This window comes from Drosophila novamexicana, unplaced genomic scaffold, assembly GCF_003285875.2.
Source record: "Drosophila novamexicana strain 15010-1031.04,08,12 unplaced genomic scaffold, DnovRS2.1 tig00000817-arrow-arrow-pilon, whole genome shotgun sequence".
Lineage (NCBI taxonomy): Eukaryota > Metazoa > Arthropoda > Insecta > Diptera > Drosophilidae > Drosophila > Drosophila novamexicana.
Genome location: NW_020824827.1, coordinates 1242007 through 1269879, shown reverse-complemented (window position 1 = coordinate 1269879; position 27873 = coordinate 1242007). Strand labels below are relative to the sequence as shown.

Below are 27873 nucleotides of genomic sequence, written 5' to 3'. Positions count from 1 at the left end.
TCGTTTGAGCAGGAACAGGTAAAGATCTGTGGCCCAATCAGAGGCTCACACTTCTTCCCTCAGCTTGGCCCCATCAGTTAACCCAATATATGTTACTATAAAAGACCGCGGCCCGGCCCAGCCCAGCCCAGTTCAGATAAAAAATCACACATGCTGCACTGGCTACTTGTCATTGCAAAAAATTCGAGGTGTGTGCGGTGCGAGTGTGTGTGGGTTGCCAGTGTGTGTGTGTGTGTGTGTTTGTCGCCTGACCCATGCGAATGCAATCTCAGCTGTTGCAATTGCAATTGCATTTTGTATCTTGTAAATGTCATTGGCCATTGCCCAACTGCCAACTCCGAACTTCCAAACTGAAATTCGCGACTCACTCGCATTAAATAACATTACGTACACTCCTTTTGTTTGCAATACATATATTTAAATTGCACAAAGATGCGAGCCATCTCTAATGGCTCAAAACAAATGGCAAAGTTCAAACGAGGTTAACAGCATTTCAAGCCGTGGCCGTAAGGAGCCGCTCCTGGCCGAGTCCAGGTCCGAGTCGGTCGGTGGGGGCCACCAAAATGGATGCAACTGCAGCCAAAGCCAAAGCCAAAGCAAACAAAGGCAGCAAACAAACAAAATCAACGAAAAAGCAAGCGTGAACCAACAGACTAGAAGATACCCTGTACACAGTCGATGTATATTTAAGGGGTATTCAATATAAGATGGGTTCAAGATGTTTTAATATCATACGAAAACCAACAAGCCACATTTGATGTCTGTAGCTCTTATGACTTCTGAGTTAGAGCTAAGAAGCCTAGGCGTCTAATCGAAATTTATCGATAACAGAAAAGTGAGGTTAGTTCGATTAGAATGATGCATAAGATACCCTGTAGACAGTTGATTTATATTTAAGGGGTATGTAAAATAAGAAATGTTCTTGATGTTTTCATACTATACGAGAACCTACAAGCCAAATTTGTTGTTTATAGTTCTTATTACTATCGTGTTATGCTTGAGAAACTGAGGATTCTAATCGATATTTATCGATAACAGAAAAGTGAGGTTAATTATTGAAAAGTTGAAATGAAATTCTCCTGCTTTTTGCATAGAAGAACTTAGGTAACAAATTTGCTGACGCTATCTTTTACAGTTTTGTGGGCTCGATGAGAACGGACAGGAACAGAACCTACAGAATGAGCATGGCACGATAGGATGGATTCAATCTGGAAGATCTGGAATCTCAAGGAGCTGCAGCTGATCCTTGCTGCATGTTGCCTACATTTGAGTAATTGCATATACCCCACACAGTTTCAATAGATGCTGGGTATACGAAAAAAGACCCAAAAGCATCTTAAACGACAGGCGGTGGTAACATGACCATAGTCAGATAGTCGCAGGCACAGCTTCAACTTCAGGCTGCAGCTTCAATAAAACGACATGCGCACAAATCTGTGGACGTCTGCCGAAGTAGAGGCACATATAAAAACCTTTCTAACGATCGTTTACCTCTCGCAAAATGTAACAAAGGAGTCGGGCCAAAACTTGCCTGGCCTGGCCTGGCCTGGCTAGTTGATGCGGGCCAAGCCAAGCCTAGACCAAGCGCCCACTTCCTACATTTGCTGCTGCTGCTGCTGCTGCTCTTCTTGCTGCCAACCGCTGCAGGCTCTGCTGCTGCCCACCAAAACGCACACACACACACACACACACACACATATACTTATACTTGGCCAACTCGGGCCAGAGCAAGATTTTGATTTTCTGCCGTAGTTGGAGCATAGCAGCTGCCGCTTTAGTTGGCCATAATGTGCTGGCCATTTGCCCCTTTGCATACGCCACTGAGCCCAACTGAGCCAACCGCCCGCCGCTTCAACGTACCACGAAACGCTCACCTACCCGAAAAAAAACCAACAAAAAAAAAAAAAAAACGGCAACCGAAAACGAAGTTCAGGCGAACGGGGGAAAATATATAAAAGAAAAGAGTAATAACCAGTTTTGTCTCCCAAAAAAGCCAAACAAATGAAGTCAAGCTGAGGTAAAAACAAGAAAAACAAAAATTCGACGAGTGACGCCGAAACTTGAATACACTTACAGGCAAATATGTGAGAATATGTAAATCTACTAAAAACTTTGTGCATTTGACAAGGCGCTTCTATATTTACCCTAAGTGTACTGTTAAAACTTATAAAACATAAAAAAAAAATAAATATATGGATCTTAAAAACAAAATTTTTGAATGATTTAACAGAAATATGATAGAGTAGCTCGAAGTGGATGTGTTTTAGCTAATATGTTTATTTAAGATCATAGAAAATGGTTAACATATAATATTTACTTAACTTTTTCCAGATAACTCCAAGAAGTAGAAACGTATATATAAAAATTATGTCAGCTATAAAACATTCCAATCTCATGTTGGAGAGCAAGAAATATAATAAATATCATTATAGAATAATTCAAATAATTATAATTATAGAAGAATTATAAAAGAATTATAATAAAAATCATTATAGAAGAATTATAATACATATAATTATAGAATCTTTTCATAATGTTTAAGATAAACTCCCATTTTGTCCCAAAGTTTCTATGGTAGCTATATTATTTACTGCTGCGATCCGCATGAACTTAATATATATTCTAGCTGCGACAACATAGCTCCAAAATGAGCCGAGTTCCGATAGTTAGTTAGATAGTTAGCCACAGCTGGATGCTCGCAGCCTGAGCCAAAATAAAGCTAAATATTGACACATACATTTGGCTTAGTCTGCCGTAAGACGTTACATTTGACATGAGTAAAGTGAAGTACCCTATGTTAGGGCATCTAAAGAACGTAGCTCATGTTTACGAGTAGAAGCAAAACCAAACTTCAGGCCAAATGCGGCAGGCAGCGATCGAGCGCACCTTGGCCACAGATCGGGGCCCACGCTGTACACTGGCGGGGTGCAGAGAGCGTGGCAGGGGGGCAAGGGGGGGGGGAATGGGAGCCATGTGCCGGGTCGGGTCGGGCGCTCTTCAGCTTCAGCTACAGCTTTAACTTTAACGGCCATCATCAGATAGAGCCAAGAGCCAAAGAGCCAGTACAGTTGAATTGAAGTTGTGGCAAACGGGTATTGAGGGAGTTGGCAGTAGGTCTTGCCATGGCTTTGGCCTGGCTTCCCCTTCCCCCTCTACCCCTACCCCTGCCCCGTTGGTTGTTGATGGTGTTGCTTTTGGCTTTTGTGTCTCTGCAGCGTTGTAGGAGTTTTGGCTGCACAGAAGTTTAGTTACATGCTCATTACATAGATACACACAAGAGAGAAGGAGAGAGCGAGAGAGGGGGAGAGCGAGAGAGTGAGTACAATGTATGTGGCCAGCTATAGATACATACAATTTATGTATTGCAGATACATAGATAGAAACGTAGCCAGGTACTTGGCCCGAACTGGCTCTGGCTCTGGCTCTGGCTCGGATGCTGCTGCCTTTCTAAACTTCTAGCTTTTCCGATGCTTATCGCGGCTTACAAATAAAAAAACTAAATAAATAGAATGAGTAGAACAAAAAAAAGAAAAAAAAACGTTGTATAAACTGAACTCCCACAAAAAGGCGAGCGCAGCATTTCTTTGGCCTAGCTTTTGGCCAAAGCAGATCTGGCTTTTCACATGCATAAATTGTGCACAAAAGCAGCTCGACGCTTTGCTATCATTAGTTTTGAAATTTGTATGCATCTACCTGTACATATATCCATACATCCATATATATATATATATAAATATATATCTATATACCTGAGCTGGTCAGGACTTGATTGTGGCCACGATTGGAGCTCGAGTTTGGGCTCTTTTCCTGCAATTGTGAAAACAATTTGAACGAATTTTCCAGTTCAATTGCGCTTTTAATTTAAATTGTTGTTGTTGTTGCCGTCGTCGTCGTCTTCATCAATTGTCAGTCCTTAGTTTCTTTCGCATTTATTTTATTTACTCAATTTTCGTGCTTTTTATACCCTGAATCCATTAAAAATGGGTATAAGGGTATATTGTATTTGTGCAAAATCCAAATGTATGTAACAGGCAGAAGGAAGCATCTCCGACCCCATAAAGTATATATATTCTTGATCAGCATCAATAGCCGAGTCGATCTAGCCATGTCCGTCTGTCTGTCCGGCCGTCCGTCCGTCCGTCCGTCCGTCCGTCCGTCCGTATGTATGAACGCAAGGATCTCAGAACCTATAAGAGCTAGAGACTTTGTAGATGTAGATGCTCCTAGTTCCCGCGCAGATCGAGTTTGTTGCCGATAATCGATAACTTACTCCGTTTCCAAGCAATCGATAAAAATCGATATCGATATCCTGTTTTTTGGGCAATTTTGGTAAATAATAAGAGCTAGAGTCACCAAACTTGACATGTGTGTGTGTGTGTGTGTGTGTGTGTGTGTGTGTGTGTGTGTGTGTGTGTGTGTGTGTGTGTGTGTGTGTGTGTGTGTGTGTGTGTGTGTGTGTGTGTGTGTGTGTGTGTGTGTGTGTGTGTGTGTGTGTGTGTGTGTGTGTGTGTGTGTGTGTGTGTGTGTGTGTGTGTGTGTGTGTGTGTGTGTGTGTGTGTGTGTGTGTGTGTGTGTGTGTGTGTGTGTGTGTGTGTGTGTGTGTGTGTGTGTGTGTGTGTGTGTGTGTGTGTGTGTGTGTGTGTGTGTGTGTGTGTGTGTGTGTGTGTGTGTGTGTGTGTGTGTGTGTGTGTGTGTGTGTGTGTGTGTGTGTGTGTGTGTGTGTGTGTGTGTGTGTGTGTGTGTGTGTGTGTGTGCGTGTGTGTGTGTGTGTGTGTGTGTGTGTGTGTGTGTGTGTGTGTGTTTAGTCCACTCGAAGTTCAGCTGAAGTGAGTAGCATTAAGTTTAAGAACAACAAATCGACTGCTGCTAAATTTCACTGTTTATTTCTTGTACTCGAGCTTGAAATTAAAAGACTATAAACAATCGTGAGAATGGCACTTGAACATGTTCAAAACAATAATGGCCTTAAACGAAATGTACAAGAAACAACGCAACTGGCAACGGGCAACTTGCAACAGGCAACGTTCAACGTGCAACGTGCAACAGCAAGACAAATCAACAAGCCGCAGTCGCTGTTGAAGCCAACAAACGGAGCGGGCCGCATAGAGCCGCACGGACAGGCGGCTAAATGAACAGACAGTCAATCAACTTTAAGCAAAAAGCACAGCGACAACGTCAACTGCAACTGCGACGGCAACGGCAACGGCGACGGCGACTGCGACGTCAGCTGCGACGTCGGCTGCAACGGCATCAAAGAGAAATGCGCGCGCGCACAGTTTTTGGCCTTAGCTGCGCGCACACGATCATCCCCGTTGTAGATGATTTAAGGAGCGCGGCCAAGAAAACTATTACAAAATGATCAAAACAGTTCAGAAAAGCAAGAAGACGAAGAAGAAGAAGCAGCAGCAGCAGAGGAAGATGATGAAGAGGAAGACAAAATCAAATCAGTGTGCGAACTGGACCTGAACCACGGCGGAGACGGCGATCGTATCGGATTGGATCGGTTCGAGACTCGATTACAATAATTACAATCGGCTACGCGAGATTTACCAAATCACAACAACAACAACAGCAACAGCAAGAGGCACACAGATAAAGATACAGATACAGATAAATCAGCTATTACGTGCATATACAATTTTTATAAGAAATTGAAGTCAAGAAGCAGAATTAAAACAAAACTCATCAAGCGACGATGTCGAAGAAGAAGATGCACACGCACACATACAGAGACACACGCGCACAGACACAGCTAGTAAATACAGCTACAGTGAAAGCTCTTTTGAGTGAACACATGCGTTTTCAGTTTAGTTTAGGTCAAGCGAGAAAAATGCACATAAATATTAGAAAAATGTTTTTATATTTTTAAAATTTTTATATTTAATTATATTTTATATATAAATATTATTTATATTATATATTAATATATTCATATTCTTATAAAGATGCTATCCGTCGATTATACTATTTTTTTTATTTTAAGTACAATATGTATTTCTTCGATTTTTGTCATCTACAGTTGTTTTTCAAGAAAGAAGGTAGAGTATCTGAAACAAGACAGTTATGGTATATAAAATAGTGTGCTTGACAAAGATGATTACCAAAAAGATTACATGGCTCAAGCAGATGTGCGTCACAGATAGCTTTCCGTGAGCAGAGCTTTCACTGTACACACTCAACGTGACTCATCAACTGTGCATGTATGTGTGCGAGTGTATGTGCGTAGTAAAATAAGAGACAAACGGACATAAAGCGTACGGCACATTCATCTTCAGCTTCATCAGAGCATTGCTGAGCTGCGCACACTGCAGAGCACACACTGTAAGCGGTAAGCTGTGTATCTGCTAGACCAGACCCCAAGCATCATTGGCACAGCGAATCGGGCAAAACGAGAAATTGAAAAGACAGTTACAACGTCATAATGAAGCTAAAGGCTATGCTGGCAAAAGTTTACAAAATCGACGGCAAACCGCACAAAGCCCTCAAACACAAACACACTCACTCGCACACACACATACACACACACACACACACACACACAACCACAAACAATCGTGATGCTGTTGTATATACGAGCATAGCTTTTTGTGCAAAGAAAATTTAGCGAGAATAAAGAGAGCGCAATGTCAATTGAAGAGTGTGAGAGAGCAAGCGAGCGTTGCGCGCACAGTGAAAGGCGTGCGCTTGACAGCGCGTCAACAGTAGCGCGTGTAGCGCACGCAATGCGCATTGTAATTGCAATGCAGCGCTTTGCAACACTGCCAGCGACAGATGTAACCATTAAATAAAATGTGATCTCGTTTTATGATAATGAAAAACGTACATATGCAACTATACGTGTGTATGTATGTGTGTGTGTGTGTGTGTTAGTAAATTGCAGCAGCCCGACAATGCAGTTGCTGCATCTTGATGCAGTTGCTGACACAGCAATAGGCATGCTGCAACTAATACACAAGCGCAACATGTGCACACAGAATGTGTGTGTGTGTGTGTGCGTGTTTGTATGTTTTTCAAGCAAAATTTATTGATATTCATTGTTTGTTTGTTGTCGATCGTCGTCATCGTTGTCGTTGTCGACTTTGTCGTTGCTCGCTGGCAACTGAAATCACAATTGCTGGAAAAACGAAAAAAAAAATTGCTGATGCTGGTGCTTTTCTGTGCTGGGGCCTTCACTTCTTCTAGTCACACACAGACGTTTCCTGCACGCACACACACGCACATGCACTCAAATGTGTGTGTGTGTGTGTGTGTGAAGTTTACTTGCAACTGGCTTTTGGTCTATAATTCTTGTTTCTGGCTTTCGTGCTGCTGCTGCTGCTGCTGCAGCATAAAAAAAGAAGAAAGAAAGATAAGGAGCCAGGAGCCAAGCTGCAACAGCGACGCGGCCAGCGGGCTGCAGCATCTGCAAACAGGAAACTGACTGGCGCTGTGGCTCCCAAAGGAAGCGGACCAGTAATATTTACATTTATTGCAAAATTATGCATATACCTTTTTGTTGTTGTTCTGCTTGTTGTATGTACAATATAAACCATGCGCCATAGATGCGCACATTTTATGTACATATAAATATAAACATTGCAGGCCATTTTTTTTTGTTTTACATTTTTCGCACACATACATCGATACCTATCGATGCATGCATGTATTGCAAATGGCCCCCAATATACATAAGTGCACTTTGGAGTTTTACAGCACTGTTGCCCGACGTCGTGATTAGTATTTTTGCTGCATGTTTAATTAAAATATGCAGCTTAATATTGTTTTCTGCTTATACAAATCATGCGCGTCTATTTCTTATAGTCCAACTAGCATCATGATAAAGCTATAAATACCATTCGGAAACTTGAATGCGTTTTGTAATTTGAGTAAAATTTATTAGATCGTGAACTCATTTGTTTTGGGCCCATGTATTTTCGTGTCCCAAAGATTTTCATGGAAAGTTTCTGTGGTTGCTGCCGCTTTCTTGTTTATGAAAATTTCACGCTAGTCGAAAGAATTATTAATTGCGCAGCGGCGACGGCGTCGGCAGCGGCAGCAACCACCGCGGAAAACAACAGCTACCAAGTGGGAATTATGCATCGCTGCGCAGAAGCAGAACGCAGCACACACACACACACGCGCACACCGACGCTCTCTCTCACTCTCAGAGCGAGCGCGCGCGCGCGCGCGTGTGTGTGTGTGTAAGCGCGTGTAAAAATATGGTAAACATGATAATACGTAATAAAAAATAGTGTAACAGCAAAGGGAAATATAAAATCAGGTACAAATTTTCACCAAAAACCGTTTGCGTCGCTTGGCCGCAGTTTTTGTTTTGTTTTTGTTTTGTTTCTTTTGTAAAAAAAAAGCCTGGGCTGGCTGATTTTGACGATTTGGTGGTCACACAGTGTGAAGAATGGGCTAGGAAATATTGTATGCCACAGAGAGCTCTGTTTGTTGGGCTGTTACAGATTTACAGATCCGACGGGCCAGATAACGGACGAAAGTGCCCGGGCCCAAAACAGATCTATGTAGATGAGGAGGCAGAGGAACGAGTTGTTGTTGTTGTTGCTAACAACAAATTAAATGGGCTTTAATGTATAACGTTCTTTGCTTTTTTCCTGAGAGAATTACAGAAAGTCAACTGCATTTGTCATACGATATGTGTGCGTGTGTGTGTGTGGCTGCATTATGAAGAAAGATCTTAGATATGCATTCGGTTTAAGCTTGACTGTGCCTGTGCATAGCTGTAAAAGTCAGCTACAACTCTTAAAATGCAATTACAGCACATGCATATATTGTTGACAGTGTTGAACAAGTTCAAAAGACAAAAGCTCTCTTGGATGCGGATGCGTACGTTTCCAGTTTGTTGTTGCGTTAATTATGTGTTGGACAATGTGACAAATTCTTAAATGTTTTGATATATATTAACGACATTCTGTTAGGAATACTTAAATAAAATTTACGCAAATTATTTTTATTTTTCTCTTAGCCGAAAATGCTGCTCTTTGTTGTTAGAACGAACTTCTTTGTTGTTCAGCTTAAACAGATCTGCGTTAATAGAGCTTTTACTGTACACGAAAGCAACAAAAAATGAGTGTTGTAAATTACCAAGAGACAAATATTTAAATGACCATTGCACGTTAGTTCGAAAACCAAATATGCCTATATTAATGCACCTAATGACGTCCAGACCGTGGAACAATAATAATATTATCTCATGCTCACTCTAATCACGCTTTTAAGACTTGTGCATTACTAAAGTTTAGTGTTGGTTTGCGCCTTGGCCGATCTGGCAGCTTTATCGGTCGACATTTTACAGCACTGCTTGGAAATTACAGGAACTGTCAGCGCGCAAAAAAAAAGTATGCGCTTTAACATGGCTGGCAAATTGTTAAATTTCGGCTCAAAGCTGTTCAAAACCTCGAAGAATTTCATAAATGCAGCGTACGTAAGGCGCAGCACATCGACGAATGCCAGAAAATGGACCGGAGCCCGCCAGAAGTTGTTGACCCTTGGCGCCCTGACTGGAGCAGCCGGACTACTGATGTACGCCATGGATGTGAGTGTGGATGCCTCCAGCGACTGTGTGCATCCGTCCAAGCACGGCTGGGGCCATAAGGGCCTGCTGTCGGCCGTTGACAAGGAGGGCGTCCGTCGCGGCTATCAGGTGTACAAGGAGGTGTGCGCCTCCTGTCATTCGTTGAAGTATATTGCCTATCGTAATCTGGTGGGCGTGTGCATGACGGAGGCGGAGGCCAAGTCGGAGGCGGAGGGCATCACGGTGCATGACGGGCCCGACGAGGAGGGCAACTACTTCGATCGGCCCGGCAAGCTGTCCGACTATTTGCCACTACCCTATCCCAACGAGGAAGCCGGACGAGCTGCAAATAACGGCGCCTATCCGCCGGATCTTAGCTACATTGTGTCCGCGCGCAAGGGCGGCGAGGACTATGTATTTGCCCTGTTGACGGGCTACTGTGATCCGCCGGCTGGATTTTCGCTGCGCGAGGGCCTCTACTTTAATCCGTACTTTAGCGGAGGCGCCATAGCCATGGGTCAGCTGATATCCAACGAATCGGTTACCTATCCGGATGACGAGATTTCACCGTCGGCCAGCCAGATCGCCAAGGATGTGGTGACGTTTCTCGCCTGGACATCGGAGCCGGAGGGCGATATTCGCAAGCTGCTCATCATCAAGGTGACAATAATCTCCACGTTCCTGATTGCGCTCAGCTATTACATCAAGCGCTTGAAGTGGTCGTCTTTGAAGTCGCGCAAGATATTCTTTATGCCGGAGGTGCAGGAGAAGGCCAAGCAGGAGAGCGCCAAGCAGGAGAGCAGTAAAACTAATGACTGTCCAAAATAATTGCAGTCCATGGGGTTTTCAACGTAATAATAAACGTTAAGAAAAACTATTTTGAATTTAAATCGTCTTTCCCAGTTGGCGGGCGAATTTTGAAATGGCGTGACAGGGCTGTTTTTAATATCGGCTAAATGTATCGATAGTATTTATTGCAGTGTTGCAGAGTTGCGGTGAAAATACTTACCATTTAAGAAATATCGATTTTTGACCTATCGACGTTTACTACCTATTCAACTTATTCTTATCGATGCGAGTAAGCGGCAAAGGTGAAATCAGGCCAATATAGTCCCAATTGAACAGGTTAGCCCAAGGAAAATATCTAAAAGTGATTTAAATTGCCTACTTATTTCGTAGGCGACAGTCAGTGTTGCAGTGCGATGAAGTGAGGTTGTGGTGCAAAGCAAAAAAATCATCGCATAAGCCAGTATCGATATTCGTTAGTATTTTTGAAAAATACTAGTCAATCGATTTTTTATATCGAGGCACAGCTTGTTTTGCCGTAACTCTGCCAACAGCTGATTTATTCAAATGAAAATAAGAAATTGCTTGGATGGCATCTTTGGATTTTCTGAAAAGCCTGCAATTTGCGGCGCAAAAACATAGCAAACAGCGCCGAAAGGATCCGGACAGCACGCCATACGTTAACCATCTAATAAATGTGAGCACAATCCTAGCAGAGGCGGGCATCCGGGACGAGGGCGTGCTCATGGCGGCCGTGCTGCACGATGTGGTTGAGGACACGGACACAACTTTTGGCGAACTGGAGGATCTGTTTGGTGTGGACGTGTCCAGCCTGGTGCGCGAATTGACCGACGACAAGACCCTGGCCAAAGAGGAACGCAAGCGCCTGCAAATAGAGAATGCGGCCCGTGCCACGCGCCGTGCCAGATTCATCAAGCTGGCCGACAAGCTGGACAATCTGCGAGATCTGCAAATCAACAAGCCTCGTGGCTGGACGGAGGTATGTGAAGCGTGTACTTCCTCAAGAAATAAAGACTAATTGCCATGTCCTATGCAGGAACGCCGCGAGCAGTATTTCGTGTGGGCCAAACAGGTCGTGGATAACATGCGCGGCACGAACGCCACGCTGGAGGCGCAGCTGGACGAGATCTTTGCCGACCGCAATCTTTTGTAAATAATAAGTCAGCAAGAGCAAGCATTAGGCTTTAGTTTTTATTGTTCTCGTAGAATGCCAGCATGAGCTTGGCCAGCTGCTGCGTCTCGGCCAGCGTTATGGCATTATAGAGAGAGGCTCGGATGCCGCCCACCGAGCGATGTCCCTTCAGCTGTATCATGCCCTCGGCCTCGGCCTGGGCCAAAAATTCCTTCTCCAATTTCTCGTCGCCGCTGGCGCTGCCAATGCGGAAGGGCACATTCATATGGGAGCGCACCTGCTTCTGCACGGGACAGTAAAAGAAGCCCTTCGATTGATCTATAATCTCGTAGATGAGCTGCGACTTGGCCTTGGCACGCTCGCACATGCCCGCGACGCCGCCATTGCGCTTGATCCACTTGAAGACCAGGCCCATGACATAGATGCTATAAGAGAAGTAAGATATTAAGGTGCTGCCCAGCTTAATCGCAATCCTAACTTACCCGAAGGTGGGCGGCGTATTGAGCAGCGAGTTGTTCTTGTCCATCTGCTCAAAGTTCAGTATGGATGGCGTGATTTTCAAGTGCTTGCCTATCAGATCCTCACGGACAATGATGACTGTAACGCCCGCGGGGCCAATGTTCTTTTGTGCGCCCGCAAAAATCACGCCAAATTTGCTGATGTCAATGGGCCGGGACAGAAAATTGGACGACATGTCGCACACCAATGGCACCTTGGCGTCCAACTGGGGCACAAAATCGAACTCCACGCCCTCCACCGTCTCATTGTCGCAATAGTAGACATACGAGGCATTCGCATCCATTTTCCAGCTGCTCTGGCGGGGCACGTCCGTGTACTTTGGCAGCTTGGGCAGCACGGCGTTCACCTTGCCGTACTGGGCTGCTTCCTTGGCCGCCTTGGCAGACCACGAGCCGGTGATGACGTAATCGGCCGTGCCCGTGCATCCGATTAGATTCAGAGCAACCGCCGCAAACTGTCCGGTGCCGCCGCCCTGCATCAACAGCACCTTGTAGTTCGAGGGCACATTGAGCAGCTCGCGCAGATCGGCAATGGCCGCATCGTGTATTTTGGCATAGTTGCCGGAACGATGGGACATTTCCATGACCGAAATGCCGCTGCCATTGCAGTTGAGCAGATTCGTCTGCACTTCCTTCAGCACCTAGTATGTGAAGCAAGGACTCGTTTATAACCTAAAACTAATCTGATTATATTTGATTTTCACTGACCTCTTCGGGCAACTTGGCTGGGCCGGCGGCAAAATTGATAACCATATTGTAGATGATCTCTATTCGATCTGCGAACCTCGTCGGCAGGTCGTAAAAATATAACTGAAAGTGTTGCGATTGGCAGCGATCGAGAACTGCGCTTGCGACTGCGACGGCGACGGCGACGGCGACTGCGCCGCTGACTGCTGATAAATGAAATGAACACGAGAGAGAGAGAGGGAATATCAACAACAATTATATATGTGCGTACAATATAGCAAAGCGTGTGCGCCAAAACATGCGCTGGACAACGAACTTGTCAACCAGCCAGGCAGAGGCGTCGTTCGCTCTTTCTAAGGCAAGCCGAAGCTTGCAAGCAGCACAGCTTCGACTACGCCGCTGGCGCAGCAGCTGCGGCGAAGCCCAGACAGTCGCTGAATTCGATCAAAACAAGTTGGCGAACCGCACAGCCATTCGCCGACTGCGGCGACTGCGACTGCAGCGTGCGAAAACAACACGCGATTTACACCGCGCTGCCGCCCCAATTCGCCCTAATTCGCCGCATCGGCTTGTTGTTGCCATGCACTTCACTGGAAAGGCGTAAACAAGTGCAACGGCAAGCAGTAAACAAGCAAATACAGTAAGTCCTGACTAAGGTGCGTCATTGCAAGCTAGCACATTTTGTTCAAAGATCAGAAAACTTTAAACCGACTAATTTTTTAAAAAGTTGTATAGAAACTTTTTCGTTCAACGTTTTATTAAAATTTGACAGCTGACTTTTATTAAATAAAATTGTTCAGAACTTAAAATAGGTCATTTTAGGACTTTTCATGATAGTGAAATTTTCAATTTTAGGATATTGAATTTTTATGAAATTATAATCACATATTTCCCATATCTAAAAGCATTCACATGCATTGCAGCTGGGTCAACATAGTCAAGCTAGTCTGTACCTCTGTTTGTCTACCGACAGCTCGGATCTGTATTTAGCTGGTAGCCAACCACTTGACTAGGCTTCCGTTGATGTAATTGAATCCATCTCTATACGGAATGCATATTTAATACGAAAGCGCGTGAACCGCTTTAGCCGAGGCTCTCTGTACACAGAACAGACAGATTGGCTGGTTAATTGCCGGGGCCATACATAACAGTAAGTATGTAGCCAAACATGTGTAGACATGTTTGTGCGCATATATTATTGACAAGCATGTATAAGTTCTTATCTTATTGATTCAATGCTATCGCTGCAGGAAATAAGAACTTTCTCAGGTTTGAAGTGGCTTTGACATTTTATTTATGCCAAGCAGGGCGCACTGCTCTAATTACTTTATCATCCTCATTGCTTTAGAACGTATAAGAGGTGCTTCAATTTTCCAATTTAGTTCCAACCGGCCGTTTGGCAAAGCGAATTTCCAATAAGATGCAGGCAACGTGCCTGGAAATTTAAACGTGTGCCTAATCGTGCGGTGTCAAAGTGTTTCTCAGTGTGCGTGTGTATGTGTGAGAGAGAGAGAGAGAGAGCCCGTGAGACGTGTGCCTGTATTGTTAGTATGTGTTGTGTGTGTGTGCGTGTGTGGGCCGCAGTCAATGTGTGTGAGTGAGTGGTCATTCATAAACGTTAAGCCAATAATTTACTGTTGTTTGGCAAGGGGCTTGGCCCGTTTTGGTCATTAATGAGCTTTTGCACTAAAAAAGAAAAACAACAATTTTTTTAGTTTTGTTTTATTTTTTTGTCTACTAAATTAAGTGTTGCTTAATGCACAATTCGGGAATTGTACTGGCTTGCAGCCTATTGGGGCTGCGCTTGCACCTTGCCCACAATATCGCTCCAGAAGTTTCCGTAATCTTTTAGCACAGTGCCGCTGCAAGGAAATTAAATAAAATAAAAACAAGTTTTTAATTAAATATAAGCTATAAACGGGCATAGCTAGATGAGTTGACAATTTTAGTATAGATTCTTGGGCTTTGCAACACTGCGCTACAAGAGTGGATGTACAAATTACAAATTTATGTTATGTAAAAGCTTTATAAGATATTTTATAAGACTTCAGCACTTCAATTAATAGGTTCTGTTATAAGACTTTTAAGCAGACAATGCAATGTTGTGTGTTATAAAAACCTTATAAGATATGTTACTTTTTAGCACTACACTAAAAATTAGCATGCACTTATATTAGCACTTATATAAGCCTATTTATAAGAGTTTTTAGCACAGAATATTGTTTTTATACAACATTTATTAGATATTTTATAAGAATTTTTAGCACTGCTGTTAAAAATTAGCATGCACAAATATATTTATAAGACTTTCCAGCACACAATTCATTGTTATGAGTTGTGTAAACTTTACAAGATATTGTATAAGACTGCGCTACAAGGGAGCATGGGGAGCATTAAATATAAGTTAGATAAGACTTTCCAGCACACAATACAATGCTAAGTTTTCATATAAATTTGATTCGATCTTTAAAGAGTTTTGCAACACTGCGTTCAAAATGTTTATGCATACAATACACTGTTATGACGTATAAGATCTTAATCTTTTTTAATGCTTTGCGGCAATGCTTTGTGTTATATCAGTTGTATAAGATCTTTTATAAGACTTGACAAAACAATGTAATATGTTGTTACAAGTACTTAGTTAAACGTTAACAATCGCTATAAATAGCCGCAACTGGATGAGTCGACACTTTTGGTTCGGTTACACTGCGCTACAACTTTCAGCCAGCTATTGCGGCAATTTATCAAAAAGTCAGAACGAAGCCAAGTGTAGTATTAACTTTGTAGTTGCTTTTCAGTGTTGACAAACACATAATTTATAAATCATTTGGCACATTATGCGTATGCCAAGTGATAAATGAAGCAACTGTCACACACACACACACACACACACACACACTTGCTCTGTGGTAAACGCGACCATGCAGCACAGTGTCGCTTTTGTGTTGCATTTAAGAGAAGCGTCAACAATTTTTTGCCGACGTCATTGTCAACTCTTTTGCTTTAAAAAAACTGGTTTTTTTCTAGGATTTTTTTTCCCTTTTCTTTTGCCGCAAATCAATTACATAAGTCTTTTGATTATCCGGCATTTTGCGGACAATTATGTGCGCATTTCTTATGTGGGTCAACGTGTCGTATGATTAATGAGCTGCGCCTTGCACCGACAATGATTTGGCCAAGTTAGCTTGTTGCTTTAATATACACACATATATATATATATTCTATACTTACGTAAAGTAGACATTGCCCCGCTTGTTTTGTGGCGCCTTCCAGATCAGCTTGGCGCCCAACTTATCCCGATTGTCCGAATGCGTTATGGCCGAGCATTCGGGTATCGTCTTGGTATTCTCGCTTTGCTCCCATTCGCCAATCCATTCGTTCGAATTGGCATCGCGTGCCTGCAGAAAGAAGCCGCGAAATGTGGTCGCCTCATGCTGTTCCTGGGCATAGATGACCACCGAAATTTGCTGGCCGGGATGATAGGTTTGCGAGCTGGCGACCACCTCGAAGGGATTCGTGTGCGCCGGCTGGGTGCGCGCCTTGCCATGATTGGGCTGATTGGCGCGCTGCTTAACACACGTATCCGCCGGCGCACCGTCCGGAAAGCCCGAAACGCCGCCCATCAGCAACTGCAGCAGCTGCAGCAGGAGCAGGCCACAAGGTGTCCATCGATTCGCCATGACTGTTCCGTTAGCTGCGCGCGCGCAAGTTGTGTTAATCGAAATGTTAAAACTCTTGGCCTGGCCGGCGGCGTTGGCGCTTTTAAAGCCTCCAGCGGCGCGAGGTGTCCACAAAAAAGCTCGCGCCATTGGCATGGGCGTCTCGTTGGCTTTGTTGCTGTTTGTGTTCGGCTTTATACCCATTGAACCCATTGAAAATGTGCAAAAAAAAAAGGTGGATTGGTTATCACGAGTTGTATGTTACAAGCAGCAGGAGCAGCAGGAGGAGCCCCCGACACATAAAGTATATCAATATATATATATTCCCGATCAGCATCAACAGCCGAAACGATCTAGCCATGTTTGTCTGCCTGTAAAAAGGCTTCGATCTCAGCGACTATAAGAGCTAGATATTTGCCATTTTTAACACTAATCCTTTCAGTGTTCGAAAGGATCAAGTTTCAAATCGATAACTTAGTCTGTTTCTCGGAAATCGATAAAAATCGATATCGATATTCAGTTGCTTATGCATATCTCTGAACTTATAGAAGATAGAGACACCAAATTTGGTATGTAGACTCTTAAGTAATATACACAGCCTAATTATAGTTCACTTTTTTATAGCCTATCCACGTTCCTTCTTAAACTGAACAACAAAAATTCTTAGTGATACAGTCTAGAACTTTGGAATTTATACACATTTAAACAACACTTGTATGATCTGAAAATTTCAGAAAAGTTCGAACAATAAACACCCTAGTTAATCAGGAACATATAGCCAAAAGTGCGGGACTAATGATATAGGAAGTACACGTAGCATAAAATATGTCGAAATATTTGTACATTGCTGGCTGGCTTCAGGGTATCTTGTAGTCGTGCACTCCCCACTAAGGCACTCTTGTCTATTTTCTGTTCGTTTTGGCCAGGCTAACCAGTTTTTAATGATCAAAAAGCCAAATAGTTATGCGCAGTTCCTTTCCTGCAGTGCTCCAAACTGGGTCAAACATTAGCGCTTTGATGCAGCCGCTCCCCCCCCCCCCCCTCCCCCACACCCCTTCGTTGCCTCCCCTCTCGCCCCACCCCACGGGCTGCCCACACACAGCAGCTCGTTCCCAGGCTTCAGTGCGAACTCCAGGCCAGGCCAGGCCAGAGCAGAGCTGCGTTTGATTCGGCTCGTCTGGGTTTATTTGCCATGGTTTTTGGGGCGCTAAGTGCTCCATTACGAAATTCTATGCTTCTAATCGCGGCCCACTGGCGATGTTGTTGGCCTTGTTTACTTTTCAGCTCAATTTTGCGCGTTTTAATGTGTTAATTGACAGGCGGCTGGCTCGGGCTCTGACTCTGGCTCTGACTCTGGCTCTGGCTGCTGCTTTTGATTTCATTGAGCTTTGGATTTCGACTTCAGTTTCCTTTACAAATGCAAAACCTGTTGTCGCACTTGGCCCAAAGCCAAGTCATCGAGCGTTAATTTAATAAAATATTCAAGTATCTCAATTGCTTTCATCAGGAGTTCAACACGGAAACAACTCTTGAAGATGTTATTAAGTAAATATTCAAAAGTTTTATAAAATTTATGAGTAAAATTCATCCTGAGATTAAATCAGGAGCAAAATGGGCTCTAACCAGAAAATTGCTTCAGTTTAAACCAAGCTATGATAGTCAAGGAAATCTATTTACACTGAAAAAAAAAACAACAAATCAATATTTGTGTTTTTCTTTTTTAATTCTTAGAGTGTACTGACAGCCGGAGTATCACATATGGAAATAGTCTGCAGTTTATACATGATCTTATGGGAGTTACTTTATTTATTAAGTGAAAGAAATTACCCGGCGTTGCTCGGCTCATTCTACAATGTTGAATGTTGTACCGAACTTCTATGTGTTGTTCAAAAATGTCAAAACGCTTCCATTAAATTAGAAAAACTAATTAAAAACGTTTTTTTTTCAAAATGGAAAAAACTAAGCTCACTTTTCTTTCAAATATAACAAACAAGTGTTGCAGAAAAACAAATTAACAACTAAATGCTGTACATTATGAAAATTGGTTTAGTTTCAACAAAGTTGAAGATACTTTTCTAACTAACAAAGTTAATCATGTTTCATAAAGTTTTGTCGTTAAAGGCGAGAGGATTGCACATTTATGAACTTGAATTCAAGCTAAATATTCATATGTTAATGAACATTTATGGGAATGACAACTGTGCTGGCGAGTTTTAGTTGTATTTGCATTGGCAAATGGGTTTTGAACAGTGCAAATAGATGAAATAATATCTGAAATAGAGTTTGGCAATTAGTTGGCAGCATTAATTAACTTTAGTTCTCGAGTAGTCGAGTGGACGAGCTGGGCTGCTGGATGGCAAATGTTTTGTAAATATTTAACGATAGAATTGTTGAACTTTTTTGTTTGCCGCAAAATGATTTTGTTGGCTGGTTGTCTGCCAAGGGTCAGTTAACCCGAAAGCGAGCCGGACTAATCAAATAGGTAGGTATTCGTGCAGCCCAGTAGCTCATCCATTATAGATGTGGCGAATGCGAACTTTTAACTCCCTGGGCCCCACAGTCGACCTCCACTGTACAGTACAGCCGGACAAATGACATTTGCGCCGCATCACGCCCAAAGTTTGGCAAACACGGCCAATCCCCAACAGCTCTCGCGACCCGTCGACTCGTCGAATGCAGCCCAAATTGGGTAAGAAGCACGGCAAACGGTTCCTTTAACCGATGGCCGTTGTAAATAGTACAAAACAGCGCACTTTATGAGCGCCAGAGCGGCAAGGGAGGGAGGATGCGTCCACTTCATCGACGTTGGCGCGGAAATGTGTGTCACCTGCAGGACGGCAGTGCGCATGTCCTGTGAGCACCAGAGCGCACGCTGGTGAAATCAAAAAATTCTTTCACCAATTCCCAAAAACGAGCTGACTTCGACACGGACTCGGACTAGGACTCGGACTCGGACGCAGCCAGAACAGAACGCAGTCAGACGTTGTAGCGCGTGGTCGTGCAGCGTGCAGCGAGCAGAAGACTTATATAAAAAATATATAAAAGACTACAAAAATCAACAACAACAACAGTAAGAACAACAAGAACTACGTCTAGAACTAGAACAACAGCCAGGCGAGCGAGAAAATTGTGAGCAATTTTTTGAAATTTTCATACTATATATTTTACGCGCGCGAGTGTCTGTGTGCGAGTGTGCGAATGTGTGTGTGTGTCTGTGTGTCTGTGTGTGTGTGCGTGTTCTGTGTGTGTGTGCGTGTTCTGTGTGTGTGTGTTTTGTGTGTGTGTGATTGTGTGTGCGTGTCCTGAGTCAGCCGCAGGCAAAAAAAAAAAAACAAAAAAAGTGCCACACAAAAATAAACCGCTCAAAGGCAACGTGCAAAGTTTTGTCTGTTGATTTTGAGCAACAATAAAAAAAAAGAGAAAAATAAAGAAAAGCGAAAAAAACAAAAAAATATTTGAATGCAAACACAAGCGGGCAATAACAATAAAGTGTAACACAACCAGATAAACTCAACACCCCGACAAATCAGTTCTGTCTAAAACTATTCATACTATATTCAGGCTTATACACTCGAAAAAACGAACAGCACGAAATCGAAAAGCTTTTTGATTCCGCTGACTCTTCTGTTTAAAACTATTCATACTATATTCAAGCTTATACACTCGAAAAAAAGGAACTTACTTTTTAGAAAACATAAAAAAGCAGTGCTGATAAATAGAAAATATTTTCCAAAAAGCAGAAAATTCTTTCGAGATATAAAGTTATATATAAAATTTCAGTTTATATTTCTTCATGAAGAAGCAGAAAAATTTGATAAATAACTTCTTTTGCAAAAAGCAGCCTATTTCTATTCACGAAGCAGCAAATTTTTTTCTAGAATATAGAAAAAGAATAGTAAAAAATGTCAGACTATTTTTTTTTCCAAAAAGGCAGAATATTTAACTTCACGATGGTGAAAAAAATTAGATTATCACAGAACTTTTTGTTTGAAAAAAAAGGAATGGCACGTGTTTTTTCTCGAGTGTATAGTAAACATTGAGGCATGTTGTCCAAATGCTTGACGAAGCGTACATAAGCAGGCAGCTCGCAATAAACTGAAGCGGATTGAAATTGAAAATCAATGCCTTTTGCGAATCAAATGCGAATATGTATATAACATATATACATATATATGTACATGTATTGGTACACGCTGCGTATACGTGATATGCACGAAGGCAGCGAGCAAAACTCAAATAATAATAAAGGGAATTCTCACGTGACGCATAAAGCCGCACACACACACACACACACACACACACACACACAGAAACAGCATGAAAACAGATATTTGTATAAGCTTTAAGGCAACACAAACACACACAGACACACACTCGCACCTGTCCGCTGATTATGATGCGCTGCATACTTTTAGGGGCCGCACAAAAATGACAAACAGCAACAGCCGCATTTTGCATACATGGTATTTAATGAACTTTGTGGCGCTGTGTGTGTGTGTTTGTGTGTGTATTGTAGTAGCGCGTTTTGCTTTTAATAATTTAGCGCACTCAGTAGTAAATGGCGCGTTTAAAGCATGAAACGTCAGGCGAACCCAAAAAATGCCATTTAATGCCGCCGCAGTTACGCTGCCTGCCTGCGTGTATGTGTGCGTGTGTGTGTGTGTGTGTGTGTGTTGTACTGTGCAATAACAACCCCGGACTGAAAGGCACACTAACACAGTTTAGCCAAGCTCCGTTACTGAGGACTACGTCATCCTAGCCAGGCAGTCAGCTCCAGCCTGGAGCTGCCTTTGGCAACGTCGTCACATTTGCGCATTCACAATCACATCGCGTGGCATAGGCCTGGCCTCCACACACACACATAATCACACACACACACACAAACACACACAACTATATATAGGGCCAACTCTTTGGTGTGTAGCATGTGAAGTTATACGTACTCGCCCCGAGCTTGGATCGATTTGGGATAGACATTGCGGCAGCTGCTGCAGTTACCCGAGTTGCACTTGCAACTTGCCACTTATTTTTTTTTCTCGCTGCTGTTGCAAGTATCTGCAGCCACGTCATCAATTTGCAAAACGACAAATCGAATTTGGGCTCAACAAAAACTGAAACCAAAATACATTTGAATACGAGCAAGCAATTTGCCGGCGGCCTAGCTGCTGCTTTTGCGCCTTGATGCTACTGCCAAATGTTGCAGTCAATTTTGACATTATCAAAGAACGGCTGACCCTTGACCTTAGCCGGCGGCAACAGCATGTGATGCTATAGTCTGGCACTTTATTATTTGTTGGGCAACGCTTTCGATTTGCCAGCAAAATGATTTGCCATCAAATCGCATGTCGCCTCCTTTGCTGCCAGCGCATATCCTTGTCGCAGAGTTTGCGTTTATAATTTATATTACTTGTTCGTTTCCATTGTTTCAGCTGCGCTTGGCCTTGTCCAAATGTAGCTTTGTCTCTCTGTGTAAGTGTGTGTGTGTGTGTGTGTGTGTGTATCTGAGACCTTTAAGTATGCCCAGCGGCAGTTGGCACTTTGTCGGCCCCAGGGACGGATTTTAGGCTCTTTTACGACCATTAAAATATGCATTTAAATATATATATATCCTCCCAAGTCGGAGCCTCTATTTGAAAATTGAAATTGTGTGGTTATTTACTGAACGTCTTGGCGTTGATTGTCGTTACGCCCCATTGCCTGGCACATGACTGTAATAATAATGATTGCCAGTTTATGACCCCGTCTACGAAAATGGAAAATTGCCATCGCTCACAAATATTTAGTTTTGCCTTTGTTCATCAATTCTTTACTAAGCTGCTTGGAATTGCTTCGAGCTCTTCGAATATAAGCTATGCCAAAATGTATTTCTTCTAAATCATTAAAACAATATTTATCGCAAATTCTGTTCAAATTTGAAAAGTCAAATAAATTTTGGATAGTAAGCAAAACTCTTTGCCTTTATGATCTTGTCTCTGAGATCCAGGAGATTTACTGAGCTGTGCTGCTTAAATTGTGGTATTTTTTTCTTACTTAAAAATCATAAACATTTTTTGAACTTTTCTGTATAAAAGTTGCCCATATATGTTCCTAAAATAAGAGTGTTCCTTCGAGTACATTCCCGCTCTGAATATCTTAAGACAGACAGCTGGATCTTCTTCCAGCCCTTACTTGGATTGGAAAAAAAAAAAAATCATAAAACACTCTAAAAATATGAAATACCAAAATTTTTGTATGTGGCTTCTCACAAACATACGAAGGACTGCATTCTCAGAGACCTTGAAGAGGCTTTAATTCAAATATATGTAATATAAGTTCCATACGAAGGACTACATTCTCAAAGGTTCTACGAGGCTTGTATTCAAATATTTTATATAAGTTCTGCCTAAAAACTGAGATCTTTACATATATTTTCAACAATTTCTCAATTTAATTACTAGCTGGCAGTTTACGGTCTTGTTCGTTCAAAGTTGTTAGCTTCTAATTTTAGGCATCAATTTTCCACCCATTTTCCGCTCGTGGCAAATTAAAATAAACACGTACCATTCACGTCTCAAGCTAAACTCTCACTTATCAGTTTGTTGTCCATTGAATTTGGAATCAAAAGCTGACATCAACATTTGACGCAAATTTTTGTCACTCTGCGTTGAAAGTTTGAGGCCAAACAATAAAATTTTGTTCACACAACCTTTGACCCGCATTTCCCATCGTTTGGGTTTTGTTAAAATCGTCAAAGATGTGACTATTCAGATGTAACTTTTAACAAAGTTCTTTGAAGATATGTTTCCAGTCGATAGGACTAAAGTGAAAACTTGGCCTAAAAATATTTGACTTACATTTTCCACCCGCTTGGGTGGATTTTGCGATAAGCCTGAAATGTATTTTGTTATCACAAAGATTCTTGGAAATAATCAGGAAATGTGTCACCTACATTTTCACCGAGAAACTGTTGATTTTTCGAAAAGATTGGTAAATCTCTTAAAGGAATTTTCACAATGTTTGAGGCTAATCGAATGCTAAAGAATAAAGTTACATGCAACCCCTTTCGCGATTTTTCCACGCTTGTGGGTGGAACTCTCATGGTTCGAGTACAAACCCTGTTATATATAGAGATCAACTGATTTATTGTCTGCAACAGAGCGCAGAGAGATAAATACAAGACAATCATGTACTCTGATTATACTTGCTGGCAAATGTGGCGAGGGAGGCGTTGCCTCCATTTCCCAGATGCTGTTTGCGCAACAACTGTAATTAATTAGCTTGTGTTGATTCTGTAAATTGTCTCGGTTAGGTGTTATCACTGTGTACGACATTCTGTGGTATTTTAAGTGAGTGTGCGTGTGTGTGTGTCATGTGTGTCGTGTGTGTCTGCCTCTGACTGGGACTTAAAGTCAATCCAGCTTGGCTCTTGGCCCATTTGGCTGATGACATAAAAACCACTTGAACTTTGTTGGTAACTGGCATTCGAGTTGTGCTCTTTACACCCCAAACGAGCTGAGTGTGTGTGTGTGCATGGGTATGTGTGTGTGTGTGTGTGTGTGGGAGTAAGGGATTATTGCACGTGTGGATTATTAAAGCAAAGCGCGTACAAATAGTCGACACATTTTTTAGGTCAACGCAGAGCTAATCCAACAAACTAGCTACAGCATGTGCCTGCTATCTGGCATGTGTGTGTGTTCGAGTGTGTGTTTGTGTGTGTAACTCACGAGGTGTTTTATGTGCAATTAAAATGACAAACGGCTGTCGCTTAGCCGCAGCCACTGTCCCGACAGTGCGTGCTGCAAAGCCAGCGGCAAGTAAGTTGGCGTGCATAGATTGGTTCACAGTCCAGGAACATGGTCTGTGGCTGTGGAAGGGTTAGAGTGCAGTGTTGGCAACTGTTGCTAAACAAAAGCCGCTAAAGCCAGTGTTGGAAATAGTTAAACATAGCTTAAATACTTTTATGAAAGCTGAATTGCAGGCGCCGGCAAATTGTCAAATTTAGCACAGAAAATAGGCAAATTAAGCTGGAAAACAGCGGAATTTGCAACACTAGTCACGAATTTAGCCAGCAGCTAGGCCGGTGGCTGCATATGGTTTGCTGTACAGTGTTTAAAGTAGCTCAAAATAGCTTAATTAGTTTTAGCAACAGAAAACTGAAAACATGTTAACACTAGAAGAGCACAGCAAATAGCCAAGTTTAGCTAAAAAAGAGCTGAATTCGTAGCACAGTTTACGAGCTAGGCCTGCAGTCAGTGTTGAAAACAGCTAAAAGTAGTAGATTATGTTTAATAAAAGAAAACTAAAAACTGTTAATGCTTAACGAGCACAGCAAACAGCCAAATTTAGTTGGAAACTAGCTGAATTTGCAACACTAGTCATGAGCTTAGCCAGCAGCTAGGCCTGTGACTGCATATGGATTGGCGGAAGTGCGCTTCATGGATTAACGGGCAAATGCATTAGCGCTTGGCGACGTGCTTCTAGAATTGGAAATGTGCGAAAGCAGCTTTCCACAAACACACAAGCAGGCTGGCCACACCCCATTAGTAAACGCCTTGCTCGCACTAGATTTAAATTTTGTAGCGCTTTCAAAGCGCATTCACATCCGCATTCACTTCCGACGCAACGCCACGTGTCTAACTTTCGTACACATAGGTATATTTGTGTCTTAGTGTGTGTGTGTGTCTGTGTGTGTATGTGTGAGTTTAAAGCCAGGTCATTTAGTTTGGCAAAGTGCAATGTGAATGCCGCATGGATAGGCTTTTGAATTGCTTTTGTGCGCCGCATGCGAAGCGAGCAAGTTAAATGGATTGAGATTCTTTATGGGAAATCGAGTTTAAATTGCCCAGCACCGTTGGGGCCAAAACGGATTTACAGTCTACTTTGCCCCACACACAGACAACACACACACACACACACACACATACATATGACAAACGATGTGCCCAGGAAGTTATCTAAGGCCACATAAATTCTCTACATAAATTCAGTTGCGTTTATCGGAATCGCTTGACATATATAGATATATTTATACGCCTGTTAGTTGCATCGTTTTCAATTGTTTCTGTTGGTTATCTTAGCTTTCATTGCTTGTCGCACACAGTCAAATAGTTAGAAATAAATGATATTTAAAAAATATTATATAGATATATAGATTTGTAGACTTTTAAGGCAGGCGTTGCTTTGGCAACAGCACACGCAGATCCTTGATAGCAGCTGGCTTTGAGCCCTTAAATGACTGCTGAAACAGTTTGTGTTTACCTTGAGCTAATAACTGAGTTGTGGCATGGTATTTATCTAACCTTTTCATTGTATTTAATTCGGCTTACTTGAGTTTCCTTTTGGAGCTCAACGAACTAAGCGTTTTTTCTTTCACTTAATATTCACCTAAGTTACGCCAAAAGAGATCCTTGAGGTATTTAAACACAAAAATCGCAGTTTTCAAGGAAAATTAAGAAATGTATCTTATAAGTTTATCTCATGCTCATTGTAAAGTTCATGTTAGTTACCAAGAAGATGTAATTACGACTTGCTCTACTAGTTTTTCGTCTCCTTAACTTTAATTTTAAATATATTTTCAATCTGAAGGTTCTCAATGCTCAAGTAAAATATTTAATTAATCAGTTCTTATATTCATTGTAAAGTTCATGTGAATTAACTAGCCAGTTTCTCGTCTATGTAACTTTGATGTAATAATAATCGACTTATAATAATAATAATACCGTACACTGTTAATGCTCGTCGTTATGTTTAACAAAAAACGAATACATGTTCTCATGTTCTTTGTAGAGTTCTTGCTACTTGTCATGAGGATAAATTTCTTAATTAGTTTTTTCTCTCGCTAATTTCAGTGTTGAATTTTTTTACAATCTGGAAGTTCTCATTTATTACATTTATAGCATGTCAAATGCAAGTTAAATATTTAAATTCACCGCTCTTTTCATGTTCATTGTAAAGTTCATGTTAGTTGTTATGAGGATGCATTTGCGGCTCGCTTAACTAGTGTCTCGTCTATCTAACTTCATTAATAAATATTTATAATCTAAAAGTGGTTTATGCTCGTCGTGAAAGGCAAATACAAGTAAATTGACATAGAGTTCATGTTATTTGCCATAAGCATGAACTTTCGGCTCGTCTAACTAGCTTCTCGTCTCACAAATTTCAATGTTAAATTTATTTACAACCTACAAGTTCTCAATGTTTGCTGTTATATTTATCAAATAGCAATTACAAGTTGATTATGTCTACATGCAAACTGTGTTTGTTGCTGTCAGGCATGTCAAATTTTTACAATGGAGTTAAAGAGCCTGTCACGATTGTCAGTCACTTGTAGACAATGTACTAATGTGATTGCAAGGCTCTCTATATACCCTGTACTTTTCATAAACTGATATTATTGTATGTATAAACGCCAACCCTCATTGCAATAATATGCCACACAGTTGACATATCTGCAAAATCGCAATCGCCACGCCCCGTTGCGTGCATTATGGAAATATGAATGGTGCTGACAGCAATGGCAACTGCAGCGCGACGGGGCGTATGCGTAATGCATGCCGCACAGAGGACCGCCAAAATGTCAAACGAATGCCAAACATTAAAGCCACGGCGATGCCAATGTCACTCGATTGGCTTATGGCAGCATTTATTCATGCACCATGTGACGGGCGCAAAGGTTAAATGTTGCACATTGAATGCCATTTTACCAATCAAATGTGGAACCGTGACGCATCCGTTGCGCATCCGCTGCACTGGTGTTGCCGGAAACGGAAATGCACAACAGCAACCACACAAACAGCGCCGGAGACGACAAAAAAACAAAAAAAAGTGCAGAAAAAATAAAAAATACAAAAATAATAAATAAATAAACACCAACTGAGCAATGGCCATGCTTTCGCTCTTTTGAGTCCACCAAAATCTTGTAGACTTGTCAGAGTTCTTGTGAGGCCGTTTTTGCAGCCCCGCGCTGGCTAATTGGGCTCAGCGTTCGTTCGACTTGGATTTTCCAGTACGTGCTGCAAATGGCAAATGTTGGGAAATGTCGGCTGGGGTTAGGGTTAGGGTTGGATGTCTGCTGTAGGAACCGCTGCTTGCCACGCCATGTTTCGTGCTTTTCGAATTTTCTTTAACTTTCTTTGTTGAGCCCCAAAACCGTTTCTGTGTGTGCTGCGCTGTTATTGTCCCCACCCCAGGCTAGAAAATATAAATATCAAAAAAAAAAGGAACAAAGAAAATCAGTTTTCCGAACGCCGAAGATTAAATACCCAAGCTGTGATTTGAAGCGTTTGTTCCTATTGTATATGATATATTAAGCCGGGTTAGAAAATGCACTGTAAAGAAAAGTAAACTCAATTCCAGAAAATTGCCCTAAAATAATAACATTTTCTGAGTTTCTGTTGTGGCATAAAAAAAAAAACTTATTAAGCGGACATGTTTGTTTTCATAAGAAAAGTTTCTTAAATAAGGAAAAGTTGGCCTTTAAAAGCAATTTTCTAATATTAAAAGAAAAATTGTTTGCGTGTGTGCTAAAAGAAAGTCAAACCTCATATTTAATGATTTGCTAATGCGATGCTAATG

At 42.0% G+C, this 27873-nt stretch overlaps 5 protein-coding genes across 10 annotated transcripts in view; 3 read left to right on the top strand and 2 right to left on the bottom strand.

The window, feature by feature from the left end:
- Positions 1–9237: 9237 nt before the first annotated feature.
- On the top strand, positions 9238–10401 carry LOC115764230 (cytochrome c1-2, heme protein, mitochondrial). The gene has a single exon (XM_030707147.1). The coding sequence runs from the start codon at positions 9344–9346 to the stop codon at positions 10343–10345; it is 1002 nt and encodes a 333-aa protein (XP_030563007.1). The 5' UTR covers positions 9238–9343; the 3' UTR covers positions 10346–10401.
- Positions 10402–10837: 436 nt separating this feature from the next.
- LOC115764231 (guanosine-3',5'-bis(diphosphate) 3'-pyrophosphohydrolase MESH1) lies at positions 10838–11511 on the top strand. The gene is made up of 2 exons (XM_030707148.1): positions 10838–11303; positions 11361–11511. Exons 1-2 carry the CDS (start codon positions 10893–10895, stop codon positions 11475–11477), a joined length of 528 nt encoding a protein of 175 aa, XP_030563008.1. The 5' UTR covers positions 10838–10892; the 3' UTR covers positions 11478–11511.
- LOC115764229 (probable phosphoserine aminotransferase) lies at positions 11494–12802 on the bottom strand. Its single transcript, XM_030707146.1, has 3 exons — positions 12683–12802; positions 11939–12615; positions 11494–11881 (listed from the first exon to the last, which is right to left on the bottom strand). Exons 1-3 carry the CDS (start codon positions 12725–12727, stop codon positions 11509–11511), a joined length of 1095 nt encoding a protein of 364 aa, XP_030563006.1. The 5' UTR covers positions 12728–12802; the 3' UTR covers positions 11494–11508.
- Positions 12803–12889: 87 nt separating this feature from the next.
- Positions 12890–27873, top strand: part of LOC115764228 — a 33866-nt gene continuing 18882 nt past the window's right edge. For 4 of the 6 annotated variants that reach the window (XR_004018012.1, XM_030707142.1, XM_030707143.1 and 1 more), the window contains exons 1-2: positions 12890–13301; positions 13585–13811. The gene's annotated coding sequence lies outside the window, so the exon portion shown is untranslated. Of the gene's footprint in view, positions 13302–13584; positions 13812–19013; positions 19450–27873 lie in introns of those variants that run through there. The other 2 variants (XR_004018014.1, XR_004018013.1) reach the window with 2 other exon arrangements.
- Positions 13809–16442, bottom strand: LOC115764232 (putative defense protein 3). The gene is made up of 2 exons (XM_030707149.1): positions 15893–16442; positions 13809–14523 (listed from the first exon to the last, which is right to left on the bottom strand). The coding sequence occupies exons 1-2, from the start codon at positions 16339–16341 to the stop codon at positions 14451–14453; spliced, it is 522 nt and encodes a 173-aa protein (XP_030563009.1). The 5' UTR covers positions 16342–16442; the 3' UTR covers positions 13809–14450.